This window comes from Rhineura floridana, chromosome 1, assembly GCF_030035675.1.
Source record: "Rhineura floridana isolate rRhiFlo1 chromosome 1, rRhiFlo1.hap2, whole genome shotgun sequence".
NCBI lineage: Eukaryota > Metazoa > Chordata > Lepidosauria > Squamata > Rhineuridae > Rhineura > Rhineura floridana.
Window position 1 is genome coordinate 286,200,789 of NC_084480.1, and position 19,295 is coordinate 286,220,083.

Consider the following 19,295-nt stretch of genomic DNA (forward strand, 5'->3'; position numbering starts at 1 on the left):
TCTGATTTTCAGAATATCAATTTTTATTTATTTATTTATTAGATTTATATCCAGCTCTTCCGCTCAGTAGGAGCCCAGGGCGGCAAACAAAAGCACTAAAACACTTTAAAACATAAAAACAGACTTTAAAACATATTATGTTAAATGACTTTAAAACATATTAAAACAAAACATGTTTAAAAACTTTTTTAAAAACCTTTGAAAACATCTTTAAAAAAGAATGTTTAAAAACATATTAAAAAGCAATTCCTGAGATTAGGTCTCTACTTAAAAGGCTTGTTGAAAAGGAAGGTCTTCAGTAGGTGTGGAAAAAACAGAGATGGCAGCTGTCTAATATTGAAGGGGAGGGAATTCCAAAGGGTAGGTGCCACTACACTAAAGATCTGTTTGTGCAGAATGGACCTCATATTGTGCAGAACGGACCTCCTGATAAGATGGTATCTGCAGACTGCAGTGATCAACTGGGTATATAACGGGTAAGACAGTCTTTCTGGTATCCTGGTCCCATGATGTACAGGGCTTTGTACACCAAAACTAGAACCTTGACCTTAGCCTGGTAGCTAATAGGTACCTAGTGCAATTCTTTCAGCAGCGGGGTGACATGTTGGTGATACCCTGCCCCAGTGAACAGTCTTGCAGCAGCATTTTACACCAGCTGCAGCTTCCGGACCAACCTCAAGGGGAGCCCCGCATAGAACACATTACAGTAATCTAAACTGGAGGTTACCAGTGCATGGACAACAGTGGTCAGGCTACCCTGGTCCAGAAACGGCCACAGCTAACTTACCAGCCGAAGCTGGTAAATGGCACTCCTAGCCACTGAGGTCACCTGGGCCTCTAGTGACAAAGTTGGATCCAGCAGCACCCCCAGACTATGAACCTGCTCTTTCAGAGGGAGTATGACCCCATCCAAAGCAAGCAACTGACCAATTATCTTAACTTGGGAACCACCAACCCACAGCGTTTCCGTTTTGATAGGATTCATACTCAGCTTGAGAGCCAGTGTGGTGTAATGATGATGATGATGATGATGATGATGATCATCATCATCATCTTTATTTATACCCCGCCCTTTTTCCAAACTGGAACTCAAGGCGGCTTCCAGATAAAAATAAGTACATATCATTAAGAACCTATAAAAATATAACATATAAACATATAAAATCAGCATTAAAACAGGATTAAACTATTAAGATGTTAAAACCAATTAGATATACACTTAAAATACTGCAACCCAGTTTAGGAGCATACAAGTAAAACAATGACATACAGCATCCTCTTCAGTCACTACCCTTAAAGCCTTCAGTTCCAAAGGCCTGCCGGAAGAAAAAAAGTCTTTAGCTGTCGGCGGAAGGACTGCACAGAGGAGGCCATTCTTGCCTCCCTAGGGAGGGAGTTCCAGAGCCTAGGGGCAGCCACCGAAAAGGCCCTATCTCGTGTCCCCACCAGTCACACTTGTGAAGGTGTTGGGATCTAGAGAAGGGTCTCTCCTGAAGATCTCAGGGCCTGGGCAGGTTCATATAGGGAGATACGGTCTGACAAATAGCCTGGACCTAAGCCGTATAGGGCTTTATAGGTCATAAAGGTTAGAGTGTTGGACTACGACCTGGGAGACCAGGGTTCAAATCCCCACACAGCCATGAAGCTCATTGGATGACCTTGGGCCAGTCACTGCCTCTCAGCCTCAGAGGAAGGCAATGGTAAACCACCTCTGAATACCGCTTACCATGAAAACCTTATTCATAGGATCACCATAAGTCGGGATCGACTTGAAGGCAGTCCATTTCCATTTCCATACTCAGTTTAGTGGCCCTCATCTAGAATAGAAAACTAAACATGCCTTCCATTGATGTCTATTGGAGAAAAGTAATACAAGACTTAGCATTAAAGGGGAAAACATGAGACATTGGCAGGCCTGTAGGTCAATTCTAAAACACACATTTGGAATGAAATCCTTTCAATTTCAATGGAACTTATTCCCAATGAAGTACACCTAGGTTTGTAGCTATAGCACAATCCTAAGCATGGTTACTCAAAAGTAAACCCTGAAAGCTCAGTTGGACACTCCTTAGTACGCATGTTTAGGATTGCAGCCTATGAAAGCTAGGGTCAACAGTATGACAACATCAGACTTAGAAGGAAAATAACTTTTATTCAAAATGTTTGGTAACAATAATTTTTCAGAGTTTGGGGCAACTGCACTTTAAAATGTTTATATACAAGACAGGAAACAAACCATAAACCAAGCTAGGTTAACACTAGGTTCACTAAGGTTAATAATAATAAATTCTACTGGATTTATTGCAAGTTTTAGTAAAATAAATACTTTACAAAATATGTACGTCTTCAATGGAAATAAAAGTGGTTACAGACATTAATAGTAAATGATTCAGTAAATATTAATAAATATGAAATTATAAAAGGCCAACTGTGTATAAATTCTATCCCTAAATTTCATTTGTAGCACACAGTATGTTGCTTGATCCAATAAATAATGATGGCATCAAGTGTGTTTCATACTTACTGTATTCAGTTCTGAATTAGTTGTTTTGTTGTACATGTACATATAAAATTCCAATCATATGATTTGTGTGCCACTTTGCAGTTTGATTTAAAGGTTTATTAAGTGCAGTCTAACAAAAATAAAATTAAAGTGAGAGCTTCAGTTCTGTTTCATCTTTTTGGCCAAAACAATGGCTGAATTCAGACATATATATCCTGGCTTTATAAATGGAGATATGTAAATGTCCTGTGCTTACGTATTCCATTCTTACATCGCCCCTTTATTCTTTGGTATGCCATCATTCACCCAAGAAACCTTCTATTAACCATAGTTTAATTACATTTTAATTATAACTTCTGTATGTTTTATTTATATGTTTTAACTGTATTTGTTTTAATTTCTATCTTAAGTCCCAGTTCTGGGAATCTATGGTTAACAGGATTTGGAACAAGTCAGGATCTGAAACCACAGTTTTGTAGTTAAGATACTGGTTTGTTCCAAACCCAGAAACCATAGGTTCCCAATTGGGACACAGTAGGAAACCACTATTAATTGAAGACTTCCTGGGTTAAGCAAGGCAAGCTGAGAAGGAAAGTAGGTAGAAAGGAAGGGGCAATATTAGCATGGAGCATGTGGGGTCAAAGCTTGCACATGTCTTAGTTTATTATGCAGATATTTCTACATTCAAACAGGGTCAGTATGTGAACAGAGATGTTTCCAGATGTTTCATGTCTTGACTTGATCACTGTTGGTTTAATATTGTCCTTTTGGGTTGCAGTGTGCAACAATAATCAAAGCAACACCAAAAGATAAACTCAGAGAATGTCTGATTGGTCAATTAATTATGCATCAGGCACACCAGAGGAAGACAAGGCTGATGGTCACCACTGACTTTTTTGGTACTTCTTTGCTGATTTGGAAAAGATGTGGCTTAGAAATGTATTTGAAATTTAATTTTAAAAATGATTAAGACTTTGGTGTGCTGCTCTGAAAAACTGAGGGGGTCTCTTTTGACATTCTAAAAGAGTGTTGTAGTGATGCCAAGCAACAGAGACACTTACCTTTTAGTTAGTAGCAGCTGGCGGTGGGGGGAGCTGGGTCGCTCTCTTGGCTTCCCAGCATGGTACATCACTGCCACTTACCGATAGGGGGAGGGCAGAGGAAGCTCAGCGCTGTACAGCACACAACAACCACGGTGTTGGATTGGTGGTGGTGGTGCCACACATCACATTACACTAAGCTCCCCACATCTCACACCTCCCGTTTCAGTACACAATAGTGACATATTGTACTGGAAAAGCAACAGAGCACTGTTTGTAGCAAACCCCATTGAAAACACTGGCAGAAGGGGACCACTGACTCCTTCTCATCAGTGGTAGGCATTTGTTCTCTTCACTGAACTAAATAGGAACAATAATTGGTACTGCTATTTCAGTATGGGGAAAGACTTTCTCAAGGCAGAATCACAATTGGTCCCATGTATCCCATTCTCAATGCCCATAGCTCTTAGCTTTGGCTAGGAGCTATATCATAAGGAATTAGTCTTTACTGCAAATATAACTGTACACTCTGCCCTACTTGCCTTGTACAGCATGTTGCACAGATATGTTAACTATTGTAGTAGAGGATGATCATACTGCCAATGAGGCAATGTGCATGATTCTTCTATATTGTAATCATTACAAAACACGTCAATAGGAAGGTTCTATATGTCACACTATAAGTACCTATAATTAACAGTACAGCTAGCAAACATTTTAGAAATCTGATTTACAACTAAATGATCAACTATAATTTCACAGTACATCACCACAACTCTGATGTAATAAAATTAGTGGCATACCAGGAGCACGTAGTCTCAATTCCAATCAATATCAATTCCAATCAAGATTCGCAACCACAAATTTTCCATCTCTTTCATACAAGCAATAAAGGGTTTGTAAGAGCATTTTAGGAAATTATAAAATATTAGATTGTTTTAAGCACAGGTACACAGACTGGTATTCAGGTGCACACATGCACAAAGCATGTGGTAGGATCATACTCAGCTGAAACATAAAGGTACGGTCTCATAATTTCTTTTGATTGTTTAAAGGTTTTTCAGAATGTGTGCTGTGCAGTTTGCCTCTTTGCAGTGAACAGTAAAAATGAAGTGTTCAGTAAAATCCAGAAACCTTCACAGAACATCTCCCTAGTGGTCACTACTAAAATCCTTACTAGCACTGTGTACAAGTCATTGTCAATTATGTCAAAGTTTCTGGGAAATATATGAGCACCATAGCCATATTAATTGGTAAGTTAGGGGAAAGTCAGGATGAAATAAACGTGCGGTCTGCGCTAAGGTAATTGCACAATGACTTATATAAAGGATTCCAAGACCCCACAGACAGAGCTTACTGGTATTGATAGCAAAAGGATACTCTTCCCCTACTGATATAAGTGCAAATCAAGGGCTGAAAAATATAACTTACTAAGAGGCAAGTGCTTTGTTTGGTGCCTGGCTGAAAAAAGCCGCTGTTGCTACTGTGGACACTCCAGATGCCATGGGCCCTTACTGATATGGATAACATGAGATGTATTTCTTCACATAGCTCATAGTTAACCTAAGGATGCCACCTCCTTAGATGGTTTTAAAAGGGGCTTCAACAAATTCATAGAAGATAAGGCTACTAGTCATGATGGCTATATGCTACTTCCAGGATCAGAGGCAGCAGGGCCAGTCGCTGGGGAACAACAGTTGGAAAAGGCATGTCCTGCTTGTGGGTGTTTAATGGGCATCTGGCTGGTTACTGTGAGAAACAGGATGCTGAACTGGATGGCTCTTTGGTCTGATCCAGCAGCGTTCTTCATATACTAAGTAAAACCCACTGACGTTGCATGCATCCAAGAAAACCCTAAACAACAGGGCTGGAATACTGTGGCAATAGCAAACCTGTGGCTATGGAAAAGACAGGATGCCTATCGGTGCTTTTTTACTGTCACATGCACTCTTCTGCAACCTTGCAAGCATGTAAGTTTGATACACTATCTCTTAGGATATTAAACCCTGTATTTCTCTTGCAGCCACATTTTTCTACAGAAAATATAAATACGCCAGACCAGATATTAAAAGAGTGCCTATAATGCTCTATCTCTTTTGGAGCATTATTAACCTACTTATTGCTCACAATGCACCAATGTAATTAAGGCCACAATCCTATAGCCACTTACATGGGAATGACCCACTGAATTCAATGAGACTTCCTTCTGAGTAAACAAGTACAGAATTGTGCTAGAAGACACATAACGTGCCCGGGAGTTTTTCTCCAGCTATTTCCTTTGCAGAGGCAGTAAAATGCAAAACGCATTTTAAACTCAGCAGAGTTTTTAAAAATGGCTTTGGCATTTGGCAGGAAAAGCTGCCAAAAAGGAAAAATACTAGGGGGAGGGGAAAGGCCCAGTGCATGCTTGTAACTATGGACCAGAATAATTTTCTTTGGTTTTTCAATTAGTATTTCTCAAAGTGTGTTTATAACAATAAAATATTTCCAATACAAGGAGGGGAAAATAGATAAAGATATTGGAAAAAATAAGCAAAAAATGGTCCACTTAGTTTAACAGTATTTTTATTATGGAGCCAAGCGGGATATTGAAACTAAAATGGGTTGGGAGGTAGGGAGAGAAAAACTATATAGGCACTTGTCTCTTATTTTGCAAGATCCTTTTCCACAAAAGTCAAAGTAACAAGCCAAAGGAAAAACCTACTGGGGATGTCTCCTACTAAAATCCTCGGACAATAAATGGAAGTTGTTTAAGAGTGCATAACCCCCATTCATGTCAAAAAGATTTGCACAGGCAAACCTCTTAGTGGATTGTGCCCTCTCTCTGGTGTAGCCAGTGTATTACTAGCCCTAGAAATCGGCACAGTGCTTGAAATGCATGCACAACTTCAAGCTCCTAACTAAAAATCCCATGAGACCTATATGTGTGCTTACAAGGCAACTAGGGCAAACACTCTTTACCTGAGCCAAGTCTTAATATATAGTAGTAACTTTTGTTTAGAGTGTGGCCACATACATTTTACTTATTCTATTCCGGCTTCCACTATTAGTATCTGCAAGCGCTATTTATAGTTAAGCATCAAAAAATAAATATCACCTAAGCGTATACAATAAATATACCTTTAAATGAGAGGAAAATATATTGCAACTTAAGGCCCTGCATTATTGTGCAATCAGGAGATAGTTTTAAGTCTTACCAGGAACCAAATACTACTCCTTATTGTACAACGCACAGCATTAATGCAACACAGCCAAAAGGGATCAGGAAGTGGAATGTGACACTTCTATTGTATTAAACATAAAAAACAGGGCAGGTTTTTCACTCAGGCTGCCTGACATACAATGTGCTTCCTTTTAGTATTTCAGCTTAAGTTGTTAAGAAGTTTGAGGTTGCAGTTTTTCAAGACTTGTAACTATGTACACAGTTTCTGCCTGTGTCCAATCTCAACTTGTTGCATTATCTTAGGTAGTAAGAAGATCAGAAGTTTTGTTGCCTTCGTTTTTTTGCATCCATAGCATCCAGAATTGGTTGTCTCTTGGCCGTGTATCTTTGACGAAGCTCTTCAATTTCTCGTTCCATCATTGGATCCAAAGCTTTTAACCTCATCTGCAGCTCTTCCAAACTTAGGTTTTTTAGCTGTCCAGACAGGAATAAAACACACAGACAATGTTTCTTAATAAAAAAATAACTTAGCATTAATTGTACACAATATAGCAGAATGCAAAACAAATAACCTAAGACTTGAAAGCATATGAGTTTGACCTATGTCTGAGGTTGTTTTTAGTTTTCACTGGCTAATAATGGTTTAAGTCATATTTTACAAACCACGAGTTAACCATAAGTTGTCCTACAGATGATAAAAAACCATGGCTTTTTCTCCATTTAGTTTGTTTTCCAGGTGCTCTTGCCTCATGTCTTCGTAGTTTCGTGAGCATCCGGGATGGGATAGTCAAACTAACCATTGTTAAGGGAGGGTGCTGAGTTCACATGTTAACCCCAAGCCACAGTTAAAACAAACCAAGGTTTGTAAACTAATAACAAATCACGGTTTCAGATTGAGGCTTGTTGACAGTATCACAGTTAAGCTGTTGGGCTTAACACTAAGGCATGGTTTAAAAACCGTGTTTCTGTGTTATGGGCAAACCAGGCAACTGTGATTAATTTATATGTTGATGGCTGGAATTATGCTTACTCTTCAATGTGGTTTGGGTCAGTTTTATTTAATTGATTTTAGTGCTACACCTGTTTTGTTGTATGGGATTTTGTTTTCAATTGTTTAACATACCTCACCTAGAGAACTTAGGTTATGAGGTGATAAGGAAACACAATAAATAAAAAAATAAACAAATGTGTAGGAGAATTCTTTCTCTATTGGGATCTTTTGCTGGGGGTCCATGAATAACATTAAAGACACAGGCATGGAGCAAAAAGGTAGGCCTTTATTCTTTACAAGCATATGCATACACACATGCAGGGTCAGCCTCCAGAAACATCCAGGAGAGACTGCACGGTGGCACTGCGTGCAAGCTCTTTTATAGAGTACAATTACAGCATGTGACAATGATTTCACCAATCTTATGAGTCCTTGCCCACACAACATCATTCCAAACCAATCAGAAAGCATTAGCTAACTCCAGTGGTGATTCCAAGATTCTGTCCATATCATAAATGTTACCATTGTCCTACTGTCTCTTCAAGACTAATGAATTTTGGGACTAGTTGGAACAGTTACTACTGTGAATGTTTTCAAGCATACCCAGTACATTCCATATGCCATTGTTTCATTGTTTCTGATCAGTCACGCTGACCCACGTACATCAGAGAAATTTGGACAAGTAACCCTGAGTTAAGTTTGGGAACTTAACTCAGGGTGTTTGTGAATGTATGAGCACCCCCAGTTCTATTCCTTTGCCATAGGGGTTCTTATGTCTTTATACTTTCTCAGAAATCCCATTTCCTTACTTATAAAATACATAGCTCATGAAAGAGGATTTTATTTAAACCCCTGAGCTACATTGTGAAACCACACAGACTAAGGAAAAAGCTGGATGACTCTGGCTAACTAATATTTTTCAGCCTCAGAAATATAGAGGCAAGCAGGCAAGCAGGCCACCCCAGATGTACTCTTTTCTTTATAACAGCACACTTATAAAGTTGTAAATTTAATACATTTAAAATCTCACTATTTCTCTTCACTAAAACTTTTCTCCTTTAGATGGCATTGAAGAATCAAACACTGGCAATCCCTACTTCATTTCATCAATCACAGCTTCTCTCACAGTCTTAACGCTTCTTGATTCCAAACAATAAAGTAATCAATCTCAGCCTAGTCATGTACCTGGCCGATTTGTCAAGAAAACAAGAGATCGCTGTGACCTGTTTCCATCGCAACAGGTTTTTGCTGTTAGCCTGAAAAAAATGCTAAGATTTGTTGGATGTTGGATCTGGCGCAAGCAGATGCCCAGGATGCAGAACAGTATAGTGACAGGCTAGATGCCAGTTGAAGGAATGAGCCGGACAAGCAATAAGTTTTAAGAGTCACTTTACTGACAATATATCACAAGCTCTCTCTGTACAAACTCCTCGACCCCCACACTCACAAGTGTCTGCTGCCCTCTATATAGATAAGGCCAGCTGCCCGAGCCTAGGTTGCATAGCAACGTGTCCTTGAAGATGGCTCGAGCTCTGCCAACTTTCGCTTCTAAGTCATGTAGCTCACTTGTGGAAATTTAACCTCTGCTTTCTCGGTTTAATAGCCAACAAGATTCAGGACTCCCTGTTAACCTGAACCTCAGCTCCCTATGATTGTAAAACATATACCCCTTTTAATAATTATGATCATACATGTATGGATATATAAAATTCCCCATTAAATGCACCTTCCCATTTATTACATCATGTACGAATAGTTCTGAATTCAGTGAATCAGAATCTCTCTCTCACAAACAATATTAGAGAGCCAGTGTGGCGTAGTGGTTAAAGTGTTGGACTACGACCTGAGAGACCAGGGTTTGAATCCCCACATAGCCATGAAGTGGATGGCCTTGGGCCAGTCACTGCCTCTCAGCTTCAGAGGAAAGCAATGGTAAACCCCCTCTGAATAACGCTTAACATGAAAACTCTATTCATCGGGTCGCCATAAGTCGAAATCGACTTGAAGGCAGTCCATTTCCATTTCAACCATAGACCTAGGACTTTATACTGGGATTTATTTTTCAAATTTATAACCCATCTTTCAATTTAAAAATGTTCAACGTGGCTTACATCAAGAATATTTTTCAAGATTCAAGGTTGCTACAAATACAAAATCAGGATTAATACTCTGCCAGATATTTGAGGATGATTTCCCACATCATATTGGGAGATACCCATATATTATAGTTTGTTTTTTTACTTTACCATTCTGTATCAAGATAACAGCAGAGGCAGGAGAAAAGGAGAACTGAGGGACATTGCCGTTTGCTCTACGCCCATCTCCTTGCACCCGAGGACCCTAAAATGGACTATCAAATCCCCCCCAAAAGGCTGAGACTTTGTAACTCTCTGCATGCCTTTTCTTGGGGGTTGGACTCAATGGCCTTACATGCCCCTTCAAACTCTATGATTCTTGTATGCTGTCCTGATAGTTTTACTGATGAGTGACCTAAAAGAATATTTAAATATACAATACATAGGCAATTTAGCTCTCTTTCCTTTGAAGGCTTAGGATCCTCAGTAGCCTATTGTGACAATTTTGCAGAGTTCTTGTGGATTATATCAGTTATCTACTCCAACTTGAAGTCCATAATTGTTTTGAATTGGTTCACACCACAACATGCCTTGTTCAAGCCTCCATCTTAGCTAATGATAGGATAAATCAGTTGTCTTTTTGTTGGCTAACATCACCCCTTAATGGAGACATGACTTTGTAACATCCGGACAAAAAAAGGCAATTGTAAGAGCGTTGTTAAGGAAGTCCTCCCTGATTCCAATGAAATAAACAATCAACTTCTCCTTCATCCAAGGTTGCCAAGAAACATTAGTCACTCCTGGTGACACGGGTTATCCACAGTCATTTCAACCTGGCCTCTGGATAAGATTCAGGATTTAAACTGCTTGGTTGACTGTCTTTGACAGGAGATAGGGATAGCATAAATCTCCTGAGCCTCTCAGAAGTTCCCAATACCACTGAATATAACAGGGATAGCAAACCTCCAGGGGGCAGGCTAAAATTTAGCTCATGTGGCTGTGTTTGGTAGGCCACATCCATGTGTTACAAACCTGATGTCGTATGACGTCAGGTGTCAAACAGGTAAAATGGTGGCTCCCAAGGAACAACTGGGAGAGCACAAGTAAACTCCTGATTGCTCCTTTGCAGCGAGATTTGTTTTCACAGCATTGTTTAAATTTGGCACTGAATGCAAGCCCCCCTGGTTTCTGGCAGGTTCAGATCCACCTGATTGCATATGATGTCAGGTGACTGAAAGATGAGTGGGTGTGCTGACCTGTCAAAAGCGGCCTGCAGAAGGGTGACCACTTTTTGATCCAGCCCTCCAGACAAAAGTGGTTCCCCCAAACCCTGGTATCATTCTGTGTCATCAGCCAAGGTATCATTCTATATTCAACTACTTGGATATAGCTAGAGTATTCAGTATGGGGTTAGATGGACCAGTGGTCAGACTTACTGTAAGACTCAACCTAGATGCAATGTGGGTGACAGCATCTGTGCCTTTTTTTTTCCTTCAGGGAGCTAACAGCAGCTGGAAGGAGGTTGATTTTGACTGAGGAAAGGGTTAAAACACAATTTCTCAGGTTGGGTTGCTGTCTAAAAATGTTGGAGAGTGTCATGTTTAGTTTGGCCCTAAGGTAGCTTCATATATAACGAGACAAGAACCTCTCACTTTCTTGTGATGGAGTGACCAACTATTAACTCCTGCCTTACTCCTCATTGGTTTCCTATCATGTCCCCCCCCCCCCGTGTCTGGTCTACTCACAGCTATGTGGAATTAACAAGCTATTCTGAATATGCTCAAAGAGGTTTTCTGACAAGAATCCAGATCCTTCACTGGGTCACTGCCATCCCTATTCAAGGCAAGTTGCTTTGGATGATGAACAACGCCTAAAAACAATGGCCTGAATTCAGAAGAGGGAGACTGTTAAAATTAACTTCCTTCCTCTTAGGGCAGTACATTAGCATTTTTGCAAAAGGAGTGCTTGATTAATTGCTCAGGAGCTATCCAAACATTAATAATAATTAGGTCTATTTACAAAGAAAATGGCTCATTTGCATGTTGACTAGCTGCAGTGAACTGTGAAGTTGGATTCTCTCCAGCAACTGGGGGTGCTGCAGGGGGCCTCCTCCACTTCTACTTGCAGGAAATATAGTTTCAAAACAGGAAACAAACACAGGCTCCTATTTGTTACGCTATCCTGAGGCAGGAAGCCTTCACAGTCCTGTCAGAGCATTTATTACATGTGCAGGCATGCCACTCAGGTTTCACTGGTGGTAAAATTTTGCCTATTTCAGGAAAAACAAAATCATACCTCATGTGAAAAAACAGTTTGTTTTTGCAATAAATTCCCTTACATATTAACCACATATGCCTTTAATAATAATAATAATAATAATAATAATAAAATTGATTGATTGATTAAATTTATATCCCGCCAATCCTCCCAGTATGAGCCCAGGGTGGCAAACAAAAACACTATAAAACATCATAAAAACAGACATTAAAATAAATTAAAACAAAACAACTTTAGAAACATATTAAAGCAAAACATCTTTAAAACATTAAAAAAAAAGCTTTAAAAACATCTTAAAAAGCAATTCCCCACAGACTGAGATGTCTCTACTTAAAAGGCTTGTTGAAAGAGAAAGGTCTTCACTAGGCACCGAAAAGATAACAGAGATGGCGCCTGCCTAATATTTAAGGGGAGGGAATCTAAAGGGTAGGTGCCACTACTTTAAAGATCTGCTTCCTATGTTGTGTGGAACTGACCTCCTGATAAGATGGTATCTGCAGGAGGCCCTCACCTGCAGAGTGCAGTGATCAACTGGGTATGTAAGGGGTAAGATGGTCTTTCAGGTATCCTGGTCTCATGATGTATAGGGCTTTGTATAGCAATATTAGAACCTTGAACATAGCCTAGTAGTTAAGTGCAATTCTTTCAGCAGCGGGGTGACATGTTGGTGATACCCAGCCCCAGTGAGCAGTCTCGTCGCCGCATTTTGCATCAGCTGCAGCTTCTGGACCAACCTCAAAGGCAGCCTCACATAGAGCACATTATAGTAATCCAGCCTGGAGATTACCGGTGCATGGACAACAGTGGTCAGGCTACCCCAGTCCAGAAATGGGTGCAGCTGTCTCACCAGCTGAAGCTGGTAAAAGGCACTCCTAGCCACTGAGTTCACCTGGGTCTCTAGCAACAAAGATGGATACAGGAGCACCCCCAGACTACGAACCTGCTCTTTCAGAGGTGGTACAACCCCCTGTACACATGCACCTGGTTTACTACTGGGTGATGAGGGCTGGGCTGGGTTGGTGAGAGTCGCCACTCATTCTTCGTTTTACATTTAAATAGTACATTTTAATGTGTACTATTAATATTTATTGATGTATTTTGCTGCTATTTTGATTATTTTTGTTTGATTCCATTGTATTATTGTATTTATATATTCTCTGATTGTTTTATTATTATGTACACCGCCCAGAGAGCCCTTGGGCTTAGGGCGGTATATAAATTAAATAAATAAATAAATAAATAAATAAAATCGAAAGCAGGCAACTGACCAATTATCCAAACTTGGGAACCACCAACCCACAGTGCCTCCGTCTTGCTAGGATTCAGACTCGGTTTACTTGCCCACATACAGCACACCACCAAGTCCAGGCAGCAGTCCAGGACTTCCATGGCCTCTCCCAATTCAGATGTTACAGAGAAATAGAGCTGGGTATCATCAGCATACTGCTGACACCACACTCCAAATTACTGATGACTGCTCCCAAGGGCTTCATATAGATGTTAAACAGCATGGGGTACAAGATGGTACCCTGTGGCACCACACAGCACAACTGCCAGGGGGCCGAAAGATAATCACCCAATGCTATTCTCTGAAAACGACCTTGGAGATAGGATTGGAACTACTGTAAGAGTGTGCCTCCAATACCCATTTCACCAAGTCGCCCCAGAAGGGTACCATGGTCAATGGTATCAACAGCCAATGAGAGGTCAAGTAAGAATAACATGGTCATACTCCCCCTGTCCTCCCAATAAAGGTCATCCATCAGTGCAACCAAGGCCTATTCAGTACCATAACCAGGTCTGAACCCAGACTGGAATGAGTCAAAATAAGCTGTTTCATCCAAGAGTACTTGCACTTGCTGCACCACAACCCTCTCTATCACCTTCGCTAAAAAGGGGGTATTTGAGACTGGGCGGTAGTTGTCACAAACCAATGGCTCCGGGGGGGGCTTTTTCAGGAGTGGTCAGATCACCGTCTCTTTCAGGGTAGCTGGAACCACTCCCTCCCTGCAATGATGCTATGATCACACCCTGGATCCACGCGGCCAAACCCCCTCAGCAAGCTTTAATAAGTGGCTGCATCATCGCAAGCACTTTGTTCACGTTATCAGGCTGCATCAACTGAAACCAATCCCAAGACATTGCAGCAGATGTTGCACTGGACACCACGCTGTGGACTACACTAGATGTGGATGGGTCCTCAAGACTGCTACGGAGGCGAGCAACTTTACCCTTAAAGTGCCTTGCAAACAATTCACACTGGGCCTCCGAAGGGTCTAAAACTCCATTTCCTGGAGTTGATGTCAACAGACCCCCGACATTATGGAAAAGCTCCACTGCATAGCTACTTGAGGATGCAATTATGGCCGAGAAATAGGCCTTCTTTGCTGCCCTCACTGCCACACAGTAGGCACGGTTTTGAAGCTTTACTTGTGTCCGATCAGCCTCACAGCACATCTTTCGCCACTTGCGCTCTAGTCATTGTCCAGCCTGTTTCATTGCCCTTAGCTCACTGGTGTACCAAGAAGCAAATAAATAAAAGCATGGTATCATAGTTTGTTTATTGATTAATTGATTGATTGACTGATTGATTGCATTTGTATATCGCCCCATAGCCAAAGCTCTCTGGGTGGTTTACAACAATTAGTTGTAAGACAATACCGAATTCAGGGTATTTTTCCATCAACAAAAGTCTAACCTATTTCCCTTGGGAACATAAAGATTTTTCACCTTTATTTCTACTGTCATCTGAAGCATACCAATTAATAAGAGCAGTGACAGCTGGGCCAGGAATACACAGTGTGGTCCTATGGTACAACAGTGCACAGAGAGTGCTTTAGGTTTGGATACAAACACCTTGCTCAGCAAGCCTTGGAAATATGCTGGCAAATTTCTACAGTTATGCCAGTGTATGCCCTCTACCAGCAGAAGGGCAAAACGGGGAGTGTCTGGGGCATGCTAGGAGAGTAGTAATAACATAACAAGCACAGCAATACTACACAATAATTAAAACTTTTTTTAAAAAAAAGAACTAAAATAATAATAATTATGCAGCAGCACAACACTGAGTTAAGACCCAGGGCAAATCTCATGTCCAAAAAGCCTGGGTGAACAAAAATGTTTTTAACTGACACCTGAAACTTAACAGCATGTGAGACAATCACACTTCCCCAGGGAGCATATTGCAGTGTTGTCGTGTTGCCACTGAGAAGGCCCTGTCTTGAGTCACCTCACTATAGCCCATGCCTGGGTTATCAAGGCATGGGCTAATTAGTATTGGGGGAGGTAGTCCTTAAAGTACTTGGGTCCTGAGCCATTTACTGCTTTGCACCCTAGTACCATCACCCTGAATAGGGATTACCAGCGGAAAGGAAGACAGTGTAGTATTATATGAGCCCATCAAGCTGTCTCACTTAACAACTAGTCAGTTGCATTTTGCATAAGCTGCAGCATCTGGGCAGTGTTGAAGGGTAGCCTGGTGTAGAGTTCCCTGCAGTAACCAGGCCCTCCTCATCACCAAGGCCAGCTGTGCTTCAAATTGAGATCCCCCAAGCTACATAACTGTTCAAGGGGAGTGAAACCCTATCCAAAAGAGGCCATCTAACTAATTCTTGGACCGGAGAACCACCTAACCACAGCACTACCATCTTGTTAGTTTATTTGTCCTCATTCAACCCATCACTGCTTCCAGGCATCTGTGCACCTGCACAGCATCTCCCAATTCCAAAAGAATAGAGAGACAGAACTCTCATGAGCATATTTTAATCTCTGTATAGCACTTTGAAAATTTAGGTGATGGTTAACAGATGATGATGTCAAATGGCACTGTGGTTCTAAGACAGGTCTCTAACTGTTTTGTTTCTTTTCACTCTACAATCGTCAAAGACCTACCCAATAAGAATAAGATCAAAACTTTCTTTAAAACTTTTTTTTTTAAAGAATCACAGCCAGAAACCACAATTAAATACACTTTGACGAGCAAGAGCTAGCACGACTGGAGGCTACAGGTTTGGCACAAAAGAACATGCAAACGTGAAGGGTGAAAGGATGGTTTCTTAAAATGTTCTCAATTACAGTACTCAATGGATTAAAACATCTATGAAAATGCTCCCAAGTACCACTGAGCTCAGCTCTACATACTTGGAGGGGAACATGGATGTTAAAAACGAGGGAGGAGGAGGAGGAAGACGAGAATCTTTTATTGAATTTTTTGTTTGTGAGCCAGTATATTGAAACAGGAAAAGAAGGAAACAGGACCTCTACCAAACTTGCCAGAAACCAGAATCTAGGGTAGAAGAAGGAGAAAGGAAAGGCTGCTTACATATTTATTTATTTAATATATTTCTAACTCCTCTCTCCAAAGCTTAAAACACTTTAACACAAAGGTTAAAACCAGAAAACCAAAGAATAAAAAACCCAATAAAATACAAATGTCAATTTTCCCAACAAAACAGCAAGGACCATAAAAACAACAGCAGGAAAAAAAACCTCATTAAAACTCAGTAGATTTTGGAACATGTATGTGGAAGACTAAGAGGAAGGAACAACCACATCAGGGAAGCCATTCCATAGCTCTTCTTGTCCTCACTTCACGTAACACAATAGGATCTAACTTGCACAACACAAACAGCAGTGGGACTCATGCAGGCAGAAGTGTTCTCAAAGGTATTTGGGTCCTAGACTCCAAGGAGTTTAAAAATTGTAAGCACCAGCAACTTGTATTTGGCCTTAAAGTGAACTGGCAGCCAATATAATCAATACCAAATAGGCTACATATGCTCCTATCTCCTGGGTAAGTTGCAGAAAGAGACTCTTCCTCCATGGCCAAATCCAGCAGGCTCTTCTTGTGTTCTTAGGCTTATAAAACAAAAGTTGAAAGGCAAAAACCAAAACATGGTTCAGGCTGGTTTAAAACAGAGCACAGGATAGCCTTAACTCCCTACTTTCCAAAATACTCAAGAATAATCTGATCGATTGATTGAGTCATTAAACTACTACTTAGCAACTACTAACATGAACCACAAGGTGTAACAAAATGAAACTCACTACAGAACAACCCTACTTCTGATAGTCTCTCAACATCTAACATCAGGCAGCTTCAATGTCAAACCTGTATAAATTGCACACTTTTAAGAGGTAAGGAATATATATGAGGATTTTTAGCTATATTCTTCAGCTGCATTTTAAAATATGCTTTAACTTTTGCATTTAAAATGGTTGTCACTTTCCCTAGGTCTAGGCAATGGGTCAAGACGAAAATAAAAAATGAATGTCCAGTCTGTCCCACTTCTAAGTCTAGTCAAAATATATAGTTTGCCTCAATAGAATGTTTCCTGGATTTATGTGTATGTGAACATATGTGAGCACACCTGAAACAATGTTATTGCAACAAGCACGCCTAGAAGGAGGCACTGTTTTACAGTGGTTCTGATCTTATCTCCAAGGTAGTTCTCAGAGAATAGCATTGGGTGACTGTCTTTTGGCCCCGACAGTTGTGCTGTGGGGTGCCGCAGGGTACCATCTTATCTCCCATACTGTTTAACATCTATATGAAGCCCTTGTGAGCGATCATCAGGAGATTTGGGATGAGGTGTCAGCAATATGCTGATGATACCCAGCTCTATTTCTCCATAACATCTGAATCGGGAGAGGCCGTGCAAGCCCTGGACTGCTGCCTGGACTCGGTGGTGGGCTGGATGAGGGCCAATAAACTGAGTCTGAATCCTAGCAAAACGGAGGCACTGTGGGTTGGTGGTTCCCAAGTTTGGATAATTGGTCAGTTGCCTGCTTTGGATGGGGTCATACTCCCTCTGAAAGAGCAGGTTTGTAGTCTCGGGGTGCTCCTGTATCCATCTTTGTCGCTAGAAGCCGAGGTGGCATCAGTGGCTAGGAGTGCCTTTTACCAGCTTCGGCTGGTAAAACAGCTACAGCCATTTCTGGACAGGAATAGCCTGACCATTGTTGTCCATGCACTGGTAACCTCCAGGCTGGATTACTGTAATGTGCTCTAGGTGGAGCTGCCCTTGAGGTTGGTCCAGAAGTTGCAGCTGATGCAAAATGCGACAGCGAGACTGCTCACTGGGGCAGGGAATCACCAACATGTCACCCCGCTGCTGAAAGAATTCCACTGGCTGCCCATTTGCTACAGGGCCAAGTTCAAAGTTCTAGTTTTGGTGTACAAAGCCCTGTACATCATGAGACCAGGATACCTGAAAGACTGTTTTATCCCTTATATACCCAATCAATCACTGTGCTCTGCAGGTGAGGGCCTCCTGCAGATACCATCTTATCAGGAGGTCCATTCTGCACAACACAGGAAACGGACCTTTAGTGTGGTGGCACCTACCCTGTGGCATTCCCTCCCCTTAAATATTAGGCAGGCGGCATCTCTGTTATCTTTTTGGTGCCTGTTGAAGATTTTCCTCTTTCATCAACCCTTTTAAGTTGAGACCTATCTCAGTCTGCATCTGTCTTGGAATTGCTTTTTAATATGTTCTTAAACTTTCTTTTTTAAAATGTTTTTAATCTTAGAAGATGTTTTGAAGATGTTTTGTTTTAATGTGTTTTAAAGTTTTTTATGATGTTTTAATGTTTTTAGTGCTTTTGTTTGCCTCCCTGGGCTCCTGCTGGGAGGAAGGGCAGGATAACAACAACAATAATAATAATAGAAACTACAACCATCCAGGAATACAGGAAAGGAGCAGATTGTACAAACAAATCATCTTTAAAAACAGCTTTCACACAGAAAATGTGTAAGCATTTATTCAAACATTTCAGCTCATAGCTTATCCACTTCCACTTTCCTTTTGCTATTAATGAAGAAAAAGCTAAGAATAAAAATCCATAAACCCACAGTTCAGCTCAGGAAGGGGAGTCTAAAGCTATTGATCTGATTATTTTCGTCATGATAACTTAGGAAGGATTAAACAGAAACTTTGTTTCCTGCTCAAAAAAACCTCTCTGGCATTGAATACTCCATTGCTTCATCAGATAAAAACAATTTCCTGGTGAAGCTACCCTGTAGTCCAAAAATATCCTTTGTCTACAAAATTGAAAACACATATCATACTTTCATTATGTTGTTACAGTAGAAAACAATTCTGGAATGCAAAAGTAGTCCTTTGTTTTTGTAAAATACCAATTGAAACAATGAAATTGCTGTTGAGAATCTCCTAGGGCAATCAATCTCTGCTGCAAGAAGAGCGCGCGGAAGCATTCTGATGTGAAGGCCGTGGGAGACAGAAAA

The 19,295-nt window shown here is 40.7% G+C and overlaps 1 protein-coding gene across 4 annotated transcripts in view; it reads right to left on the reverse strand.

The window, feature by feature from the left end:
* Positions 1-2,132: 2,132 nt before the first annotated feature.
* STK3 (serine/threonine kinase 3) overlaps positions 2,133-19,295 on the reverse strand; it is a 185,442-nt gene continuing 168,279 nt past the window's right edge. For all 4 annotated transcript variants that reach the window (XM_061603774.1, XM_061603805.1, XM_061603785.1 and 1 more), the window contains one exon: positions 2,133-7,180. In XM_061603774.1, coding sequence (XP_061459758.1) covers positions 7,022-7,180 — 159 coding nt within the window. In that variant the 3' untranslated portion in view covers positions 2,133-7,021. The remainder of the gene's footprint in view (positions 7,181-19,295) is intronic.